General features: G+C 39.4%; 1 protein-coding gene across 3 annotated transcripts in view; it reads left to right on the forward strand.

Annotated features, from left to right (window-relative positions):
* LOC145997455 (brefeldin A-inhibited guanine nucleotide-exchange protein 3) overlaps window positions 1-17,411 on the forward strand; it is a 158,830-nt gene that overhangs the window by 135,359 nt on the left and 6,060 nt on the right. For all 3 annotated transcript variants that reach the window (XM_083134525.1, XM_083134527.1, XM_083134526.1), the window contains 3 exons: window positions 1,406-1,634; window positions 3,109-3,362; window positions 5,118-6,171. In XM_083134525.1, the coding sequence (XP_082990651.1) occupies window positions 1,406-1,634; window positions 3,109-3,362; window positions 5,118-6,171 (1,537 nt within the window). The remainder of the gene's footprint in view (window positions 1-1,405; window positions 1,635-3,108; window positions 3,363-5,117; window positions 6,172-17,411) is intronic.

Here is a 17,411-nt window from a genome sequence, read left to right on the forward strand (position 1 = left end):
TTTCGGCACAGGTAGCTCTTCACTATGAGCCACTGGGCACCTTGGTGATTCCAAATTAGGATATCGGATGTGATGTTTTGATTTTGAAGAGATGACCATTACATCTGTCAAACAAAAGTAACAGTCACTTACGTGGTCTTTGGGCTCCCTCCAAACCATTGGTACGGCAAATTTTAGCCCACTTCGCTTTCCTTGCATCCAGTTCCGCAACTTCCTGGAACAAGAATTGCAGCAGATATGTGGTGCCCATCGCTTATCTTGATCGTCTACTCGGCATCCAAAATACAGTTCATTGCTTTTTTGACAACAGGGGTAAGGCTACTTCTTTGACTTTTCAACGTCTGCTCACCACATATATAACAAAATGAATCAAGGTTATTCTTACACTGACGGGACATGATGATCCACTGAACGAAGCCTCCTTTTCATACACACCTCACTAACAGAAACCCGCCACAAACGTTAAAACTTTACACAAACACCTGCAATTATAAAGCACAACCTTCACGTTGGATAGGACAAAACAGATGGCAGCGCTTGTTCGTCAGTGGTGCCAGCACGGTTATTGTTATGTAACAAATTTATCACTAGAGGATTCAGCAAAACGTTTCTTTATGTAACAATGCGAACTGATAGCGATATCATTTTTATCAAGCGATGGAAAAAAAACAGTTAAAAGAATTTATAATTGTTTAAACGTAATTAATACACCTAATGTATAAAGATGGCGTTTTTCAAAAAAACTGTACGTGATACGAAGAAATTAATTTTAGATTCGTGTTTTGCATGCAAAAATACATTAGAAAAACATATTTTTAAGCAAAGGACAAATTTCGTGTTGTACAGTGTTTTATCCGTTTTACCGGCTATGCACATATTCTTTCATTCGTCATGTTAGTATTTCACGGTACGGATTTTACACATCCTTCATCAAATCTGTACTATCAGGCAGTGGCGTATACTGAATCCAAGATCTCGGCTATGTCACGTGGTCCTAGGCTATGGATAGAAAAAAAATACCAACTCCTAAGAAATCAGGTTGCCAACCCATAAGAAATCAGGTTGCCAACTCATAGGAAATCAGGTTACCAACTCATAAGAAATCAGGTTGTCAACTCCAGAATCAGCATCATCATCTCACTGATATGAATAATAATATTTACAATTTCTGATCGATTTTTCTCCTCAATTTTATTCTCTAGACTTCAGGCTTCGCAGCCTAGAAGATACGCTCCTGCTATCAGGATATGCGGATATCGCATCAACATTTGTTGCATGCGAAACGTATATCGGATAATTTGAAATCAGGATTTTGTGACCATCCCTAGTATATACTGACGTAACCATAATACACTTCATTATTGAACAGGAAGAAAATTTCAAATGTTAATCTTGTTATTTTCAGGCACGTGATCCTGACGGCTGGACCTTTGCTGAGTGCAGAGCAGTGGGAAGTGACGTGCGTGGCTGTCCACAGGGCGTGCTCCGTGTCCCTTCACTCCCTGCAGCAACTGATGGTGTCGTTCCATGCCGATTCCCATAACTTCTATGGGGACGTGGGCTCCGTGAAGGTGGCGGCCAGGAGGGACTGCACGGTTCGGGAGAGCGAGAGATTGAAGCAGCTTGCTCAGCAGGTGAGACGACCACTCATGCGTTCGCTTTTTCTCAGCGATCTTAGAAGACGCTGTGTTTAATGCCAGCATCTGAAGCTCACTTTTTACTATGCTTGGCAATTTTTACAATATATATGTATTTGTTTTTCTTTTGCGTCAGGTTTTATGTCAGCTTTATGCACAGATAAGCTAATCTGGATTGACCTACAGTTTAAAGAAGTGAGCCGAACCCGGAACCCCCTTGATTACAAGGCGACGAGATTACCTGTACGAGGACATCACTCATCCTCATCTTCGCGATTAGCCAAAAGTGGCAGAAAACGAAGTAAAGTAAACCAAATTAATGTTTAAATTAATTTAATATAATTTATAGATATATTTATAATATGCAAATTTATTAATGTGGTATTGTTAGTATCACGTGAATATGCAAAAAGACGGTATAAGAAGAGATATAACAGCACGTATTCATTCTAGCTTAACTAGTTAAATAATAATAAATAATTGAATATTTATAGAATAGCGAAAAAGTATGTTAGATCCAGTTGACGAAAAGTAAAACTCATTATTAATATTTAATGCATATTATTGCAATTAGTAGTGTGCATAAATCTTATTTGGTATTGTCATTCATAGCTGCATGATCCCAATATAATCCTTGCCTTCCAGTAAGTTCAGTGGAAATAAGCAACCCTCGATTATACAACAAATGCTAAACAAGTATATTTTCATTCTTTAATTTTATTACTTGGTAAGTCTTTCAGATTGGTCCGGACCCCTTCGTTCCACCCTAAATACGTCCCTGATAGGCGCTTCACTTATTCTTTGTCTCCTGTAAGAAAGAAGTCAATATAAACAAATTCACGTGGCGTTTGAGGAATCCTATTGGTTTACCGTTACGGCGATATTTGTTTTGGTTCTTGAGAAATACCCCTTAAAATATTGTTGAAATTCCCTCTTTACTTCTCCGAGTAGAAACGTTCTCTGATTGGCCTGACGTCACTGGTAACAAAGGCATGCAGTGCCTTGTGCTCGTCCTGTAAACTTAGCATAGCTACAGAAAAGCAACAGATAAAATTGTCATTAATTATTGTGTAAGTGTCTTATAGCTTGCAGTGCAAAGCCGTATGAGCCATTTTTTGTAGATGCATTACGTACTTAGAAAAATGATCATTACAAAGCATGTGTTGTTTCCTTTCAGTACTGCTCCTTCTTCCATTTCATTATTTACACTTTTACCATACAACTGCCAACTACGTTGTCTCTCCATCTGCTCCAGACGACAAACCAACTGTAAACCAGTGACGTATCAACATGGCGGATTGTTTTTGACCTTACCGATAGCTTTGCAACTTTGAAAGTCTTGTTTTTGTCTTAAACAGAACGCTCAGAATTGCGAGTATGCTTGGGGGTCATTTTCCTATAGTGTAGTTATTCATACTTTTTTTTTTGATTAGTGGGAATGTGTGTTCATAATATTTTTATCTTGTTTCAGGTATTTCTTTTGGAAGGGCAGAGAGCAATGGAGGAAGCTTCCAACCCTCAGTCCACGGCGGGATGCGATGATGGTGACGAGAGGAGCTACATCTTCCTCCTGTATCCACCAAATGTGGAGAAGACCCTAAACCCAGATCTCTTCATCATCCGCGTGCCGTTTAGGAACCTAGTTGTGGGGTTGCTGGCTCACCAGATGCTCCTGCAAACTGTCGGGAGTGTTCTGCTGCAGGGAACTCAGCATGTTGTCCCAAGGTAGGTATCACAGTCAAACTGTGTTCTTTGTCTTCATTAGGGTAAAGACTGCATTGGATTGATTGACTTGTTCTTATGTCACTTCTGGCAGATCGCGAATATGAGGATAGATGGTGATAAGATGAAACGACACAAACACACAGGCAGAGGATTATACTGGCTGAGAGTCCAAATGCCAGAACCATGTTAGTCTGCACTATCGTAATGCAGCTACATCACGTAACGCAATGTTACATCTGCATTTGGGATCGAACCAAGAACCTTTAGTTTGTATTCATCTCTCAGATGGTTATCACTCGCTTGGCCTAAATGTGAAAATACGAGAGGTTACATTTAAAGGAATGGCGATAGAAATTAACTTAAGTTAGATATGAGTTTTGTACTCTCCATGACTGAAGCTATATGGATTGGTTTAGAAAAGGATATTACTTGCCTTACAAATAGATGAAGATTATTCCCACACTTGTCTGACCTCCCTGTCAGACATCAATCTCATCAGACACCATTGTCTTAATCGTTCTCCACTTCGCTTCTCTCTCACACAATCTGCAGTCCTTACTCGCTCTCGTATTCTCGCCAACTGATCTCACTCCCTGTCAATTCCATCACTCCAAGCCTCCTCGTCTCCCAAGTCAATAACCTCACGTTTCCCTCATTGCTTATTCCGCACTCCTATCTCTGTTTCCTACTATGCTAAGAATGACATAAGACTTGTCATTTCTATCCAATACCTTGGGTACGATACGCTATGCAGTCCAGGGTGTACTATGTGGAAGAGAGGTTGACATTTGGTTGTTTTCACAAACCAAATCCTTGAAAAACAAAAACCCAAACCAAATGTTTGGGGTCATCCCTTACAATCCCTGAGTAAAAAGTAGTCACTTTCCATGCATATAAATTGATTGATTGAGTTGGTGTTTTAAGTCCACTTTATGCACAGTAAGGCTAATCGGGACTGGACCTACAGTTTAAAGTGGAATCCGAACCACTATGTGCCTCCACCGGGTATCGAACCTGGGATGCCTTGATTACAAGGCGACGACACTACCACTACAGTAAATGCTGAATCCGAAATCTGTGAAGTTTATCGAGTTGAATCCTTGGGTTAAAATCTTGAAAATTGCTGACGTCCAAAAAAAATCAAAGTAACATTATAACTTGTTTCCTATGCTTCTCACATAAAAATATAGAGAGATCAAAATTGCAGAGATTAAAATTCCTTATAAAAATATATTTATATTTTTACAAATTAATACTTTCTAAAATTATTGCACTTTTTTGAAGCCTATACTCATCATATTTAGTGCATAACCACAATTTTTAAAAAAAAATAATTTTCTGAATTTTAATGAAAATATGAAACTATTGTCTTATTTAAGACTTCAGTTGAATTGTCTCTTTATTTGGGAAGGGTTTTCAGGGAGCTGCAAAGGGGCCTACACTGCAGGAAAATTGTTTCTAAAATAGACTCAGAATGGAAAAAAAAAATAGATATTTGAAATGTGGTAAAAATATAACTAACCATGTAACATAACTTTACTAAGAGGTTATAACTGAGTCAATGTATGAAAAGCTGGGCCTCCTTAATTTTTTTGCTAATAGAATTCAAATAGGCAAATGTGAAATATGTTAAAACAGTAAATATTTAAAACATTTAGTCACTACAAATATAGTTTTACTGTTATTGTTTTAAATCTTCCAATGAACCTCTGAGTTGTAAAGTTGTTATTAATTGTTATATATTCCATTTTTCAGCCTTGCAAATGTACTTCTTCAAAGCCCAGCAGCTACACCAGTGGAGGGAAAATCTAAGCTTCCAGGAGACCCAAAGGCACAACAGCTACGAGGGTTAATCAGCTACTTGAACCCAAACCATATTCAAACATTACTTGGCTGTCTAGATCTCTCATACAGAAGTTCTATTGACTTCGATTCTCGACCTGGTTTGAAATTTTTGGTGCAGAAAGTAGCTCATCTGGAAAGAGCAGCTAATCTCTACAAGCAGGCAGGAGCCGCTTGGACCATCAAAGCCGTAACATTGTTTGACCTGTGCCTGCACGAGGTCCATCAAAATGATGTGACGCTGGAGAAAGTTAAGATGTTGCTGGAAGGCGAAGACTCCTCTAGGAAGCAGGATGATGATGACGATGAGTTTCCATTCTCCTTCATAACAATGCTGCAACAAAGTTTCAACGACCTGTGCGAAACGTATATCGATGTGGTGCTGGATAAGGATGGCCACCATTCTGTCATAGACCAGATCTCTGATCAACCCATGTTCTTCTTGATAGCTCAACCTGATGATTTCCCGGAAATCAAGCGAAAAGAATCCATCAGCCTCGATGCTGTACCAAAGGAGGCTGCTGATACTGGTGCTGAAGCTATCGCAGAGGACGATAGACACGCGGAGAATAGTGCTGAGGTCGACCCCCACGTTGAGAGATCTGTGGTGAGGCCATTTGCTCTGTCAGACTTTGCTCAGGATTATTCAGACAGTGATGCGGATAATGTATCCGATGACGAGGCGAGAAGAGACATTGAACACAGAATAATGTTGGCATCGATTGACAATGCCGACGCGTCGAGTGTGCTAAGTGACGATACAATGGATTCCGTGTATACTGTGGCGACGGAGAAGGACATACAGAACGTTATGGGTGAGTACAAGAGAAGAAAGCAGACGAGGTCCATGCCGTCTGTGCAGCGTGAACAGAGGAAGAATCCATTTCTGTGTGAAAAGAAGATCACATCTGTGAATGAAAATGTCCCTCCCGAAATAGAGCAGCAGAGGAGGAACAGCTTGTTTAAGGTGAGTAGAAAAAGAAATTTACAATAATGTTGCATAATAACAATTCACTAGTACGCAAAAAATAAACACATTACTGCCCCTATAATTTGTCAACGTAGACAGTGGTAGAGTTTTGATCATGCCACTGAAGTTTCTGGATTCAGTTCCAACTTTGGCATTAGTTTTCTTTGCGAGTGTCTCTTGTTCAATTTCATATAATCAACACTCATCCTTATTGTCGCGATTAGCCAAAAGTGGCATAAAATGAATCTATAAAAGGACAAAAATTCAAGTGCAACATTGGCACACCTTCAGAAAAGAAGAGGATTTTAAGACAAAAAAATCATAATCTCGTATTTACATTCCTGTTGTGGCTTTATCAGTGTTACAGTTCTTTGAGCTACATTTTGTTACATTTATGTTCAAATATTGATCACTTATTCTCACCCACCATTTTTTTCATATGTAAGGGAAGTCAAAATCGAGATCTTCACCGAAGATATATGTACAGATAATCATGAGTTATGGGTTTGAATCACACACACTAAATGTTGTGCATGATGTATTTTTCAAATATAAAAATTTCCATTGAATTTTCTTTCTAGCATCTATGATCTTCGTTGAGAGGTTTACTATAATTTAATGCAAATTAATGTTAAAATGAGATGATAATCATTACAGAAAAAATGGATATACCACCTGTGCCTCGCTCATCCATGCAACACATTCTAAGAATTACATATTATTTAGAATAAAGTAATCGTAAAAGTAACTTACTTTTTAAAGTAATTCCAACGGATGTAGGTAAGTTAACATTTCAAAATGAGTAATTGAGTAATGTTAACTGAGTTGCCTTTAGAAATAAGTAATTGTAACTCTTTTACTATTAAAAAGTACCTTACATTGTTTCTCAGTTCATTATTATCAAGTTTGATCTTTGCACAAGGAGTTGCAATTCATTCAGTCGCCAATTCAGTTACAACAATGTAACAAATATTAGATACGTTATAAAATACATTAGTTATTCGTGGAACAGTGGATGCTCAAGAAATACAGGGTGCTCGGAAATTCCCCTTACAAACTCCTAGGGCTAGTAGAGGGGACTGAGTAGACAATATTTGGAATAGAAACTCATGTCCGGAAACGTTACGTTTCCGTGCTACAACCGTGACAATGTGTTGGATGTGCCTGTGCTGGTATGCAACCTGGTATGCAGTACATGACGTCAGAAGATCACCTGATCGCACGTGACGTCTACCCTGCCGCGGTATCGAACCAGGCTAACGGGTGCCGTATACTTGATCTTCCTACAGGAAGTATTGGCCCTGTTCTTGGATGCTGTGCCATTGAACGTCCGTCAGGAACTGTGGTTTTAGCACGATGGCGCACCACCTCACTTTACACGTGACGTTCGGAGACATCTTAACCGAAGATTTGGGCAAAGATGGATAGGCCGAGATGATCCAACCACGTGGCCCCCACGATCGCCGGGTTTAACGCCATTGGACTATTTCTTGTGGGGTCGTATGGTGTGTGTATGGTGTCGTATGGTGTACGAGACTCATGTAGAGACAGAGGAAGAACTGCTGGCAAGAGTTCTGGTCGCTGCACAAGAAACTAACGGGACATCGGTGTGATGGAGCAAGTGTACCGGAAAATGATTCGTCGGTATAATGTGTGCAACGACGTTGGTGGTCGTCATATCGAGTCACTGTTGTAGTTGAGCAGTAACGTATGAGACACATCCAGTGCATAAGACAGAAACAAATTGTTGTGTTCCACTGTCGACACAAGTGTTATTGTGATCAATGAATAGTACGTTTATTTGTTGTTCCCTTGGCATTGTTACCAAATAACTTTGTTTGTATTATGTACTGTCACACATCATTCAATTCTGTACCTTACGTAACACCTCATTTGACATGTTGTAATAAATGATTACACTTTAGGTCATCAGGTGATCTTCGGAAGTCATGTACTGTACCAGGTTGCATACCAGCACAGGCACATCCAACACATTGTCACGGTTGTAGCACGGAAACGGAACGTTTCCGGACATGAGTTCCTATTCGAAATATTGTCTACTCAGTCCCCTCTACTAGCCCTAGGAGTTTGTAAGGGGAATTTCCGAGCACCCTGTATATTTTTGGTTAGGATATTCATGATAAATTGTGCATAATTTTTATTGTTTTAATGTTGTTTTATGGTTGGCTATTTCTAACAATGATGTGCCCTTATTTCTGCATTTCCTGTTTTCACCTTGGATGTATCTTCTTCCCAAATTTTAATTTGTAGTCTTGTTAGGACCCCCTCCCCTTTGTCATGTCCATGCCCAGTGATAGAAGACACTTGCAACTGGTACAACCAACATCATTAACATCACCATATTCAATTTACAAGTCTGCAATATGAGAATGTGTATACTCCCTTTGAAGGTGAATAAATACATAGGGGAGCTGCCTCTGAAACTAAGGTAGATTTCACACCCACCAAAGTAAAGAGCGACATGCGTCATTTGGGACAAACCAATCAACAGCAATGTTTCACACTGTAGCGGCATGACACACATTCAGTTGGTGAAATCCTCAAGTGATATGCAACACGCGTCACTTGCGAAATCTCTGTTGGACCTTTGGCTGATGCTAGCCAAGTCGTTTTCGAAAAAGCGCTATGATATTTCAAATGTTGAAAAAATACATCTTAGTATTCCTCCTAGAACATTTGCTTGAAACTTCGTTTGGTTTGCTTTCGCTGTTTTCAAAGTACAGTAAAACCTCGTTAATTCGGACCCCAATAAGCCGGACTTAGCTTAATCCTGACAGACAAAAAAGGAAAAGAAAAGCAGAATGCAAGGTTTTAAATGTGGCTAGTAGTCAACAAGAGAACTTCCCATAGAAAAGGCTGTCTGTCAACCACTGATGAAATTCTGTTTCCCGAAGACCTTTTACTGTACTGTATAGTGTATTTAGGCCTATGCCCTTTAAATACACCATAATAAACGTGTTTTGTTGCTATAAACTGAGTTTTACTGCACTTTCTACTGTTCTTTTAGGTTATTTCAGTTAATCCGGACTTTCGTTAAACCGGTCAACTTATCCCCCGATCCCCCCTTAGTCCGGATTAACGAAGTTTTACTGTATTAGCAATAGTTTCATGGTTGTGTAAGCCTATTTCCAATCACATATATCTAGACAACAACGAAAGCAATCCACATGAGCATCCAGTTAAATTGTCTAGAATGAATTATAAACAGATGTATTTTTTCAGAATTTGCAATATCTTAATGGTTTTTCAAAAGAAGAATTTGGCTTGACGCCAAGTAGCAAGAGACAAGTGTCAAGTACTAAGTGATACTTGTAACGAACCTTCAGAAGTAAATGCAACCTTTCACATTAGAGTGACACAACAAGCTGCTCATGTCGCATGCCACTTGGACTGGTGGGGAACGTCCAGACCGAAGCGGCAGGCGACACTTGAAGATTTCACCAATTTAACGCAGGCTTCTGCAGCCTGTTACACCGATATGGTGTGAAATGTGGCTGTTGATTGGTTCGTTCCCAAGCCACATGTCGCTTCGGTTTGAAATCTTCCTTAAAACAAACCCCTCAGTAATCAATGAAACCTTTCGAATCGAAGACCCACATCACTTGTATCGCTCGGACTGGACAGTTTTCTCAATACCGTGCTTTGGTCTGCTGGTCTCGCATGCGCTGTGAATGCTTGCTTATAGACTGAAGGGACATATGTCGCTTGTCACTTCTGTACGGTGGCTACTCACCGGGAATTCCTTGAATTCCGGGAATTATGCATGAATTCTATGTGAATTTTTCTCCGTAGACGTGAAAATTGGCAAATTTTATTAATCCAAATCCCATTGAATTTATACATATTTATTTATTAATGCCCTTAGCCAGTTTTTTCAGTTTTTTTTTACCGAGGAAGGAAAATAAAACAAACTGCGTGGAAAGTAAAACAGAATTCTCTCAATTCCTTTACTTTGTTAGTCTCCTTTGTAGAACAATCTATTTCCCAGATGGAATATTATTGCAAGATATCTTGAAGTTGATAGGTAAATTTGAGTTTGAAATCCTTTTACAATTAACAATTTTTCGTAGATTTGTACATCCCGTAACGTTTGTGACTTGTGTTTGTAGATGTATTTCGAGCCTGAGTATGTGAAATGGCAAATGTAAAATCCGCTCCTTCAATTAAATATTTTAAATATATGTACCGTTGAATTGAATTGAATTAGAATTTTTGGATAAATTGGAATCACACAGAACCTTTATATTGCTAATATATTTGGGTGTGTGACTGTGTGTACGTGGGCGATGGGAGGAGGTAATACGTAAGGCTGAAATAGAGAAAACATCTGCTTGTACCCTTGAATTTTTGGATAGTTCGCCTTGAAAACCGGGAATTATACTTGAATTTTATCAACGTCCTAGAGTAGCCACCCTGTGTATGAACCAAGCTGTGGGACATCGTTTGCCGACTGTTGCTTCGGTTTGAAATCTCCCGTACGTTGCCTCATTGTGTCGCCCCGGTGTGTTGGTAGTGCATGAGCAGTGAATATTTTTGTCCAGTTTGTGGTCCTGTCGCTTGTCGCTTCTCGCTTCGACCTGAAAGCTCCCTAAAAATCCAGCTTTGATTTTGACCGCCCCTCGTATAATACTAGACGCATATGAACTTGAATTTTTATCGTGCACCACGATGTTGAATGTCTTTTTTTAAAATTCTTTTGTCCTGCGTTGCTTAATGCGCCGATTTTTCATCCGTTAAATGAGGCTGTTAGGCATCCCTACGGGGTCTGAAGTCACGCTTAGAGTCCCTGTAGGAGGCCACACGAGCCACTTCATCAACGGAAGCGTTGTCTTCACCTCTTGCTTCCTGCAGGCACCATTTGTTCACCGCCAAGTCTTGCAAGATTGGGAGAATTGCGATGGATTAATGATATAGAAGAACGAAGGACGTATTTAGGGGAAGGGGTCCAGGGGGTCCTGACCCCCCCCCCCCTTCCGAAAGACTTACCAAGTACTACAATCAAATAATGACAGTGTACTTGTTTAGCATTTTTTGTATTGTAATCGATTGTTATTTATTTCCTTTGAACTTGGAAGGCAAGGATTATTATATTGCGATCATACGAGGTTGCTATATATGTATCCGGAATAACAAACAAAAAAAAAATATGTATCATTGAAAATGGTTTTTTGTTTTTCAAAATATTCTCCATGATGATCGATGAACTTTTGCATACGTTTGAACCAATTCTCATAGCACTTTGTCCATTCCGATTGAGGTATCTCGAAAACATGCATTTTGAACGCATCAATCGCTTCTTCTGGCGTCGAAAATCGTTGACCACGTAGCTTATTCTTCACGTACGGGAACAAAACGAAATCATTGGGTGCTAAATCAGGGCTATACGGCGGATGACCCATCAATTCAATGTTTTCACCGGTGGAATACTGAGTTGTTTGGAGCGATGTGTGACAACTCGCATTGTCATGGTCAAGAATGATCCTGCGTCGCTGGTTGTTTTTTTCTGATTTCCCCAAATACTTCTGGCAAACAAATGGTTGTGTACCATTCAGAATTGACGGTTCTACGATTCTCTAGTGGCACTGTAGCCACATGTCCATTCCCCCCCCCCCAAAAAAAAACAGGCGACTGTTTGCTTCGAAGTGCTTCTTGCACGAACAACTTTTGTTGGGGTGGGCTCATCTTGGAACACCCACACCGTCGACTGCTGTTTGCTTTCGGGCTCATATGCATAGATCCAAGATTCGTCACCTGTGTAGATGTTATACACGGCTTTTGAAGCACCACGATTGTATTTTGTGAGTATTTGTTTGCACCAATCGACACGAGCCTTTTTTTGAGCGATTGTCAAATTATGCGGGATCCAACGCAAACAAATCTTCTTCACGGCTAAATGTTCATGCAATATCTCATGTATGCTACTCATACTAATGCCCAGGGATGCCTCAATCTCACGATATGTCACATGACGATCTTGCATTATCAGTTCTCGCACAGCATCAATGTTTTCTGGCACAACAACCGATTTTGGACGGCCTTCTTTAGATTCGTCCGTGAGCGAACAACGGCCACGATTGAATTCACTAAACCAGTGATATACAGTGCTTTTAGATGGTGCTTCATCGCCAAAAGTCGAAGTGAGTTGATCGATGCACTGTTGTTGAGGTAATCCACGTCGAAAGTCGTAGAAAATCATTGCTCGAAAATGTTCTCGAGTTAATTCCATTGTTGGCCTCCGATGAAATTTTCAAGTCCCTGTAACAAACAAAAGTAGCATCCGTAAGCACAACGTTCTGGGTACATATACCATAGAAATGTCCAACTTAACGATGGATATATTAGATGTTACCTAGCAACATTAGTGTTGCCAGTTCCGGATACATAAATAGCAACCTATGTACTGCTTTCAAGGACGGTACCAGAAATGATTTATGCGCAGTACTACTTACGATAATATACATACAATATAAATCAGTAACTTTTCTTTTCGTCAACTGGATCTAACTGGCTTTTTTTTATTATTCAATAAATATTCAGTTCTTTGTCTATTCGACATCAATTTCCTTGTTTTTACACACATTTTAGCGATCTTACACGCAGGCTAGATAATAAATACGTGATGTTATATATTCTTATACCATCTTTTTACATATTCATGTAATAATAAAAATCCAATATTAATAAATTTACATATTTTAATTAATATTTAATTATTTTAATGTAAACATTTATATTATTATTTCTGAGATACTTGGTTCGGTACCCCCCCCCCCCATCCCGAAATATATTTGTAGATACGTACCTGAGAAGAACATGTTATTTTCTTCCGGCTTTCTTGTGTGAAGCTGGCAGCGAAATCGGGAAAACTTTTAAAATGAACTGATAGGTTACCAAATAAATAGGATGACCATACGTCCCGTTTTGACCGGGACAGTCCCGTTTCAGAGGCGTGTCCCAGTCGTCCTGTTGATATGATTTAAAAAATAAACTCAAAACGAGAGACTCGTCGAGAATTTCTACGCAACAAGGATAAAAGGCCAAAATTCATAACTCGAAGGCTTGGCATCAAAGATGTTGAAACTTCAACCCAAATGAAACCTCCATGATAGTCTTGAACTTTTATTAGTAAATTGCTTTTTAATCAAACTAACTCTTAGTTAACTTTTTAGTAAAGTATTTGTAACTCTAAAGTGAGTTACTCTTTGAACATAGAGCATTCCCTGACATTCGCTACGAGACTCGGCGGCAAGGGGCCCGGCGTCGGCGATTGTCTTTCCTGGTGAACGGGGTCCGCGACAGTCGCACGCTACAGTCTGTTTTTTTCACTCTCCCTGCCTTCGCTCTCTTTCCCTTTCTGTTGACGTTGCAGACTGACGCCAGTATAATCCTCCCTCGGAAGTTGTGTTGTGTCGTGTCCGTGTGTTGAAGATTGTGGCTTAATATAGAACCACAAAAGTATACATTACAACAAAGGATTTATCTTGTTGAGTGTTACTTCGGAAAGAGGAATTGTGGAGAAGTGCGACGACGTTTTGCAACGAAATTTCCTGGTGTTCCCTTCCCACATAGGACCACTATATTAAACCTCGTAAAAAAAAGTTTCGAGTAACAGGGTCAGTTCTGAATAAAAGTGGAAAGAAAAACCCACGTGTACTTACTGAGGAAAAACTCGATGAGATAGGACAAAGGCTAGAACAGTGTCTTCGGAAATCTATCCGCCGCCTTTCACAAGAAACGGGTGTTTCAAAAACCACAGCATTTAGAGCCGCTGAAATTCTTAAATCTAAAAAATAAAGTATACAAAGACAATCCGCACACCATCCGTGAGTTAAAAGAGAGTATTTTACGAGAAATCGGGAGAATTACAGTAGACGAATTTGCACGTGTAAATGCCAATTTCCTTGAGAGATGCCAGGAATGTGTTGAAGCAGAGGGACATCATTTTCAACACCTTCTGTAGTCAAGGTTAATACACAATATGAAAACTGTAATTTTAATAGCCGACTCTAGCGACTGTCGCGGACCCCGTTCACCGGGAAGGACAAACGCTGACGCCGGGCCGCTTGCCACCGAGTCTCGTAGCGAATGTCAGGGAATGCTCTTACAAGGGAGTTTATCTAAGTGTCCCCAACCGATTTCCATGAAACTTGGCAGGTGTATAGAGGGGCTCAAAGGAAGAAATACGTTTTTTTTTTGTTTCAGCTAAAATGTTTTAGGGGGCAAACCCCCCCTCAAATATCAAGATGAGGACAAATTGAAGTGAGGATCTGACCCCGGTGTCCCCATCCGATCTCCATTTAACTTGGCAGGTGTATAAAGGGGCCCAAAGGAAGAAATACGTGTTTTTTTGTTTGTTTCATGAGGACAAGTTAACGTGGGGATCTGACCCCCGTGTCCCCCTCCGATTTCCATGAAATTTGGCATGTGTATAGAGGGACCCTATGCCCCCTGTTTCTTCCTATGCCATATTTACGTGGTTTCGGGGTCAGATCCCCACTTCAATTTCTCCTCATCTTGACATTTGAGGGGGGGTTGCCCCCCTAAAACAGTTTTTTAGCCGAAACACAAAAACACGTATTTCTTTTTTTGGGCCCCTCTTTAAACCTGCCAAGTTTCATGGAAATCAGAGTGGGACACAGGGGTCAGATCCCGCGTCAATTTGTCTTCCATCGTGACATTTGAGGGGGTGGGTGGGTTGGTGGGTTGCCCCCTAAAACAGTTTTTTTAGCCGAAACAAAATAAACACGTATTTCTTCCTTTGGGCCCCTCTATTCACCTGCCAAGTTTCATGAAAATCGGAGGGGGACACAGGGGTCAGATCCCCACTTCAATTTGTCCTCATCTTGACTTTTGAGGGGGGTTGCCCCCTAAAACAGTTTTTTAGCCGAAACAAAAAAACACGTAATTCTTCTTTGGGCCCCTCTATACACCTGCCAAGTTTCATGGAATTCGGAGGGGGACACTTAGATAACCTCCCTTGTTAGTAGTTTTTAAGTGAAGCAACCGAATTGCTTTGAAGTAAATTACTGTTACTTTTTAGTAATGGATTTGTATCTGTAACCCAGTTACTTTTTGAGTATAGTAACTGTAACTGGGTTATTTTTAAGCAAATAACCGTAACGGAATTATTTTTTAAGTAAATCAACTTAACTAATTTACTGTTTGATTAAAGCATTTGTAACTCAGTTACTTTTGGAAAATAACTTTCGAAACACTGGTAAAAATAATAAATCCAATTTTCTCACCGATGAAGGTGAAGGAGCGTTGACGTAAGAGCTATTCTCGCAAACCGGTAGCTGTGCAAATGGGGTGAATTCACCGAAGAAACTCGGCTGCCTTATTCAGAATTAGTCCCACCCACCCCGCCCCATCCCAGAAGTTTCTTCCACTGTAGCAAGACAAAAGATGCGGCTGTATCGATTGCGGTGTGAAGTTACTCGCGGTCGGATAAATCACCCGCTCTGGAAGCCCTTCCGCCCGGCTGACTCTAGGGCTATAAACATTTCACGGCCCTTTCTTTAATTATCCCGTTTCACGGCTTTTTAGCGCGCTCTAGTCTTTTCTCTTTTTTTTCCACCTTGCTATTAATTCTCCTCATTTTCTGTTTGGCCTTACCTCTGCCGCCCCGCGCTATGTTTCAAGGTGCTCTTGGTGTTCGTAAAAATAGCTTTTCCTCTGTTTCGAATTACCTTAGAGCATGGTAAGTGGAAAAGGCAACAAGAGGACCGTTCGGGTCGAGTATTTAAAATAGCTGTTCGAATTTCGATAAAAGAATCATAACATAGGCGTCGTCAATTATACGTCATATATGTATACAATACTAAAAGTAATTCATGCCCTTTTTCTCAGGTGCCAGTTCTTTTTCTTTAAAATATATTTTGAGAAAGTCATAAATCAAACTTAGATAAGCTATAAAATGTGATCTTAGAACATTAAATTTTTAATTTAATACAAGATTGGATTAGAAGTCATTAATTCTTGCACCGGTGTACAGTCACGGACAATGCCGGCTTGTAATGAATACATTGACGTTCAATGGAATCATTACAAACCGGCAGTGTCCGTGACTGTACAAGAACAGAACACAGGGTGCGAAATCATTGAAAACTGATGGGGAGAGAGATATTAATTCACACACACAAATATATATGTACATATATAATACATATTTATAATAATAAATATAAAAGTAAATAACAAAATAGTTGAAATATTTTTATTCTTTAAATTTTTGTTCACTTTTTGCTTTCTATTAATATAAATCAATTACATTTCATTGTTACATTTGTCTTGCAGTGTTGTTTTACCTTTATTATGCATAGATTGTTATTGATGTAGATCTGCTGATGGTCTCTTGAAAGAGAGAGGAAGCATGTAGCACTCAGAAACACACTATTTTGTGTGTGTGTGTTTTTTCGATATTATCCTTCGTAAACTATCTTTGAAGTCAAAACTAATTCCTCACGTCTTGTTGTTATAACAGAAACTCCCCCCCCCCCGGAATTTTTTGGTGGGGGATTTCTGAGGCCAAGATTGTTGGTGGGGGAAATCCCCCCTTTCCCCGCAAGGATTTTGCACCCTCACGGAACAGAGAATTTTGTTTGTTAGTCTGACGTACAGTTGTCTTATTCAATCACAGTATAAACATTATTAGAATTAGTAAACAATTATATATATTTCGTATCATTACCTAACACCAATAAGCAGAACGCGTTGAAAGTTTTCTGAACTATTGTTTCTTTTCATTCCCGAAGTACCAATAGTGATACGTTCATGATATTTAATTATAAAACTGGATGTATTTCATATCAAACTATTATTTCACGTATGAAAGTGGCAATTTTTAATCATCATAACGTTCTCTAGCATAAATTAGTTTACTTTCATGGAATTTTGATGCTGTAGTAAATTTTTATTGTTCACACGAAAAATATTTTCAACGAATAGATATTAACAAATTTTGATTGAAATATTTAAAAAATATTTTTATGTAATAGTTTGTTGAGAATATGATTCCATATTCTTAACAAAGAACAACGGAAAATACTCCGGAAATAATTTGCTTTATGATTCCATTATATAAGTATTATTTTCTACAAAATAAGTTTAATAATTATCTGTGTAAGTCCAGAAGCAAATTTGCCGCCTAAGGAGCAGCCGCCGTTGTGGTACAGTCCTGATTAGTCTATCTGAGTGGGCTTAAAAGAAAAGTTTTG

This window comes from Lepisma saccharinum, chromosome 13, assembly GCF_977018435.1.
Source record: "Lepisma saccharinum chromosome 13, izLepSacc3.1, whole genome shotgun sequence".
In the NCBI taxonomy this organism is placed as follows: domain Eukaryota; kingdom Metazoa; phylum Arthropoda; class Insecta; order Zygentoma; family Lepismatidae; genus Lepisma; species Lepisma saccharinum.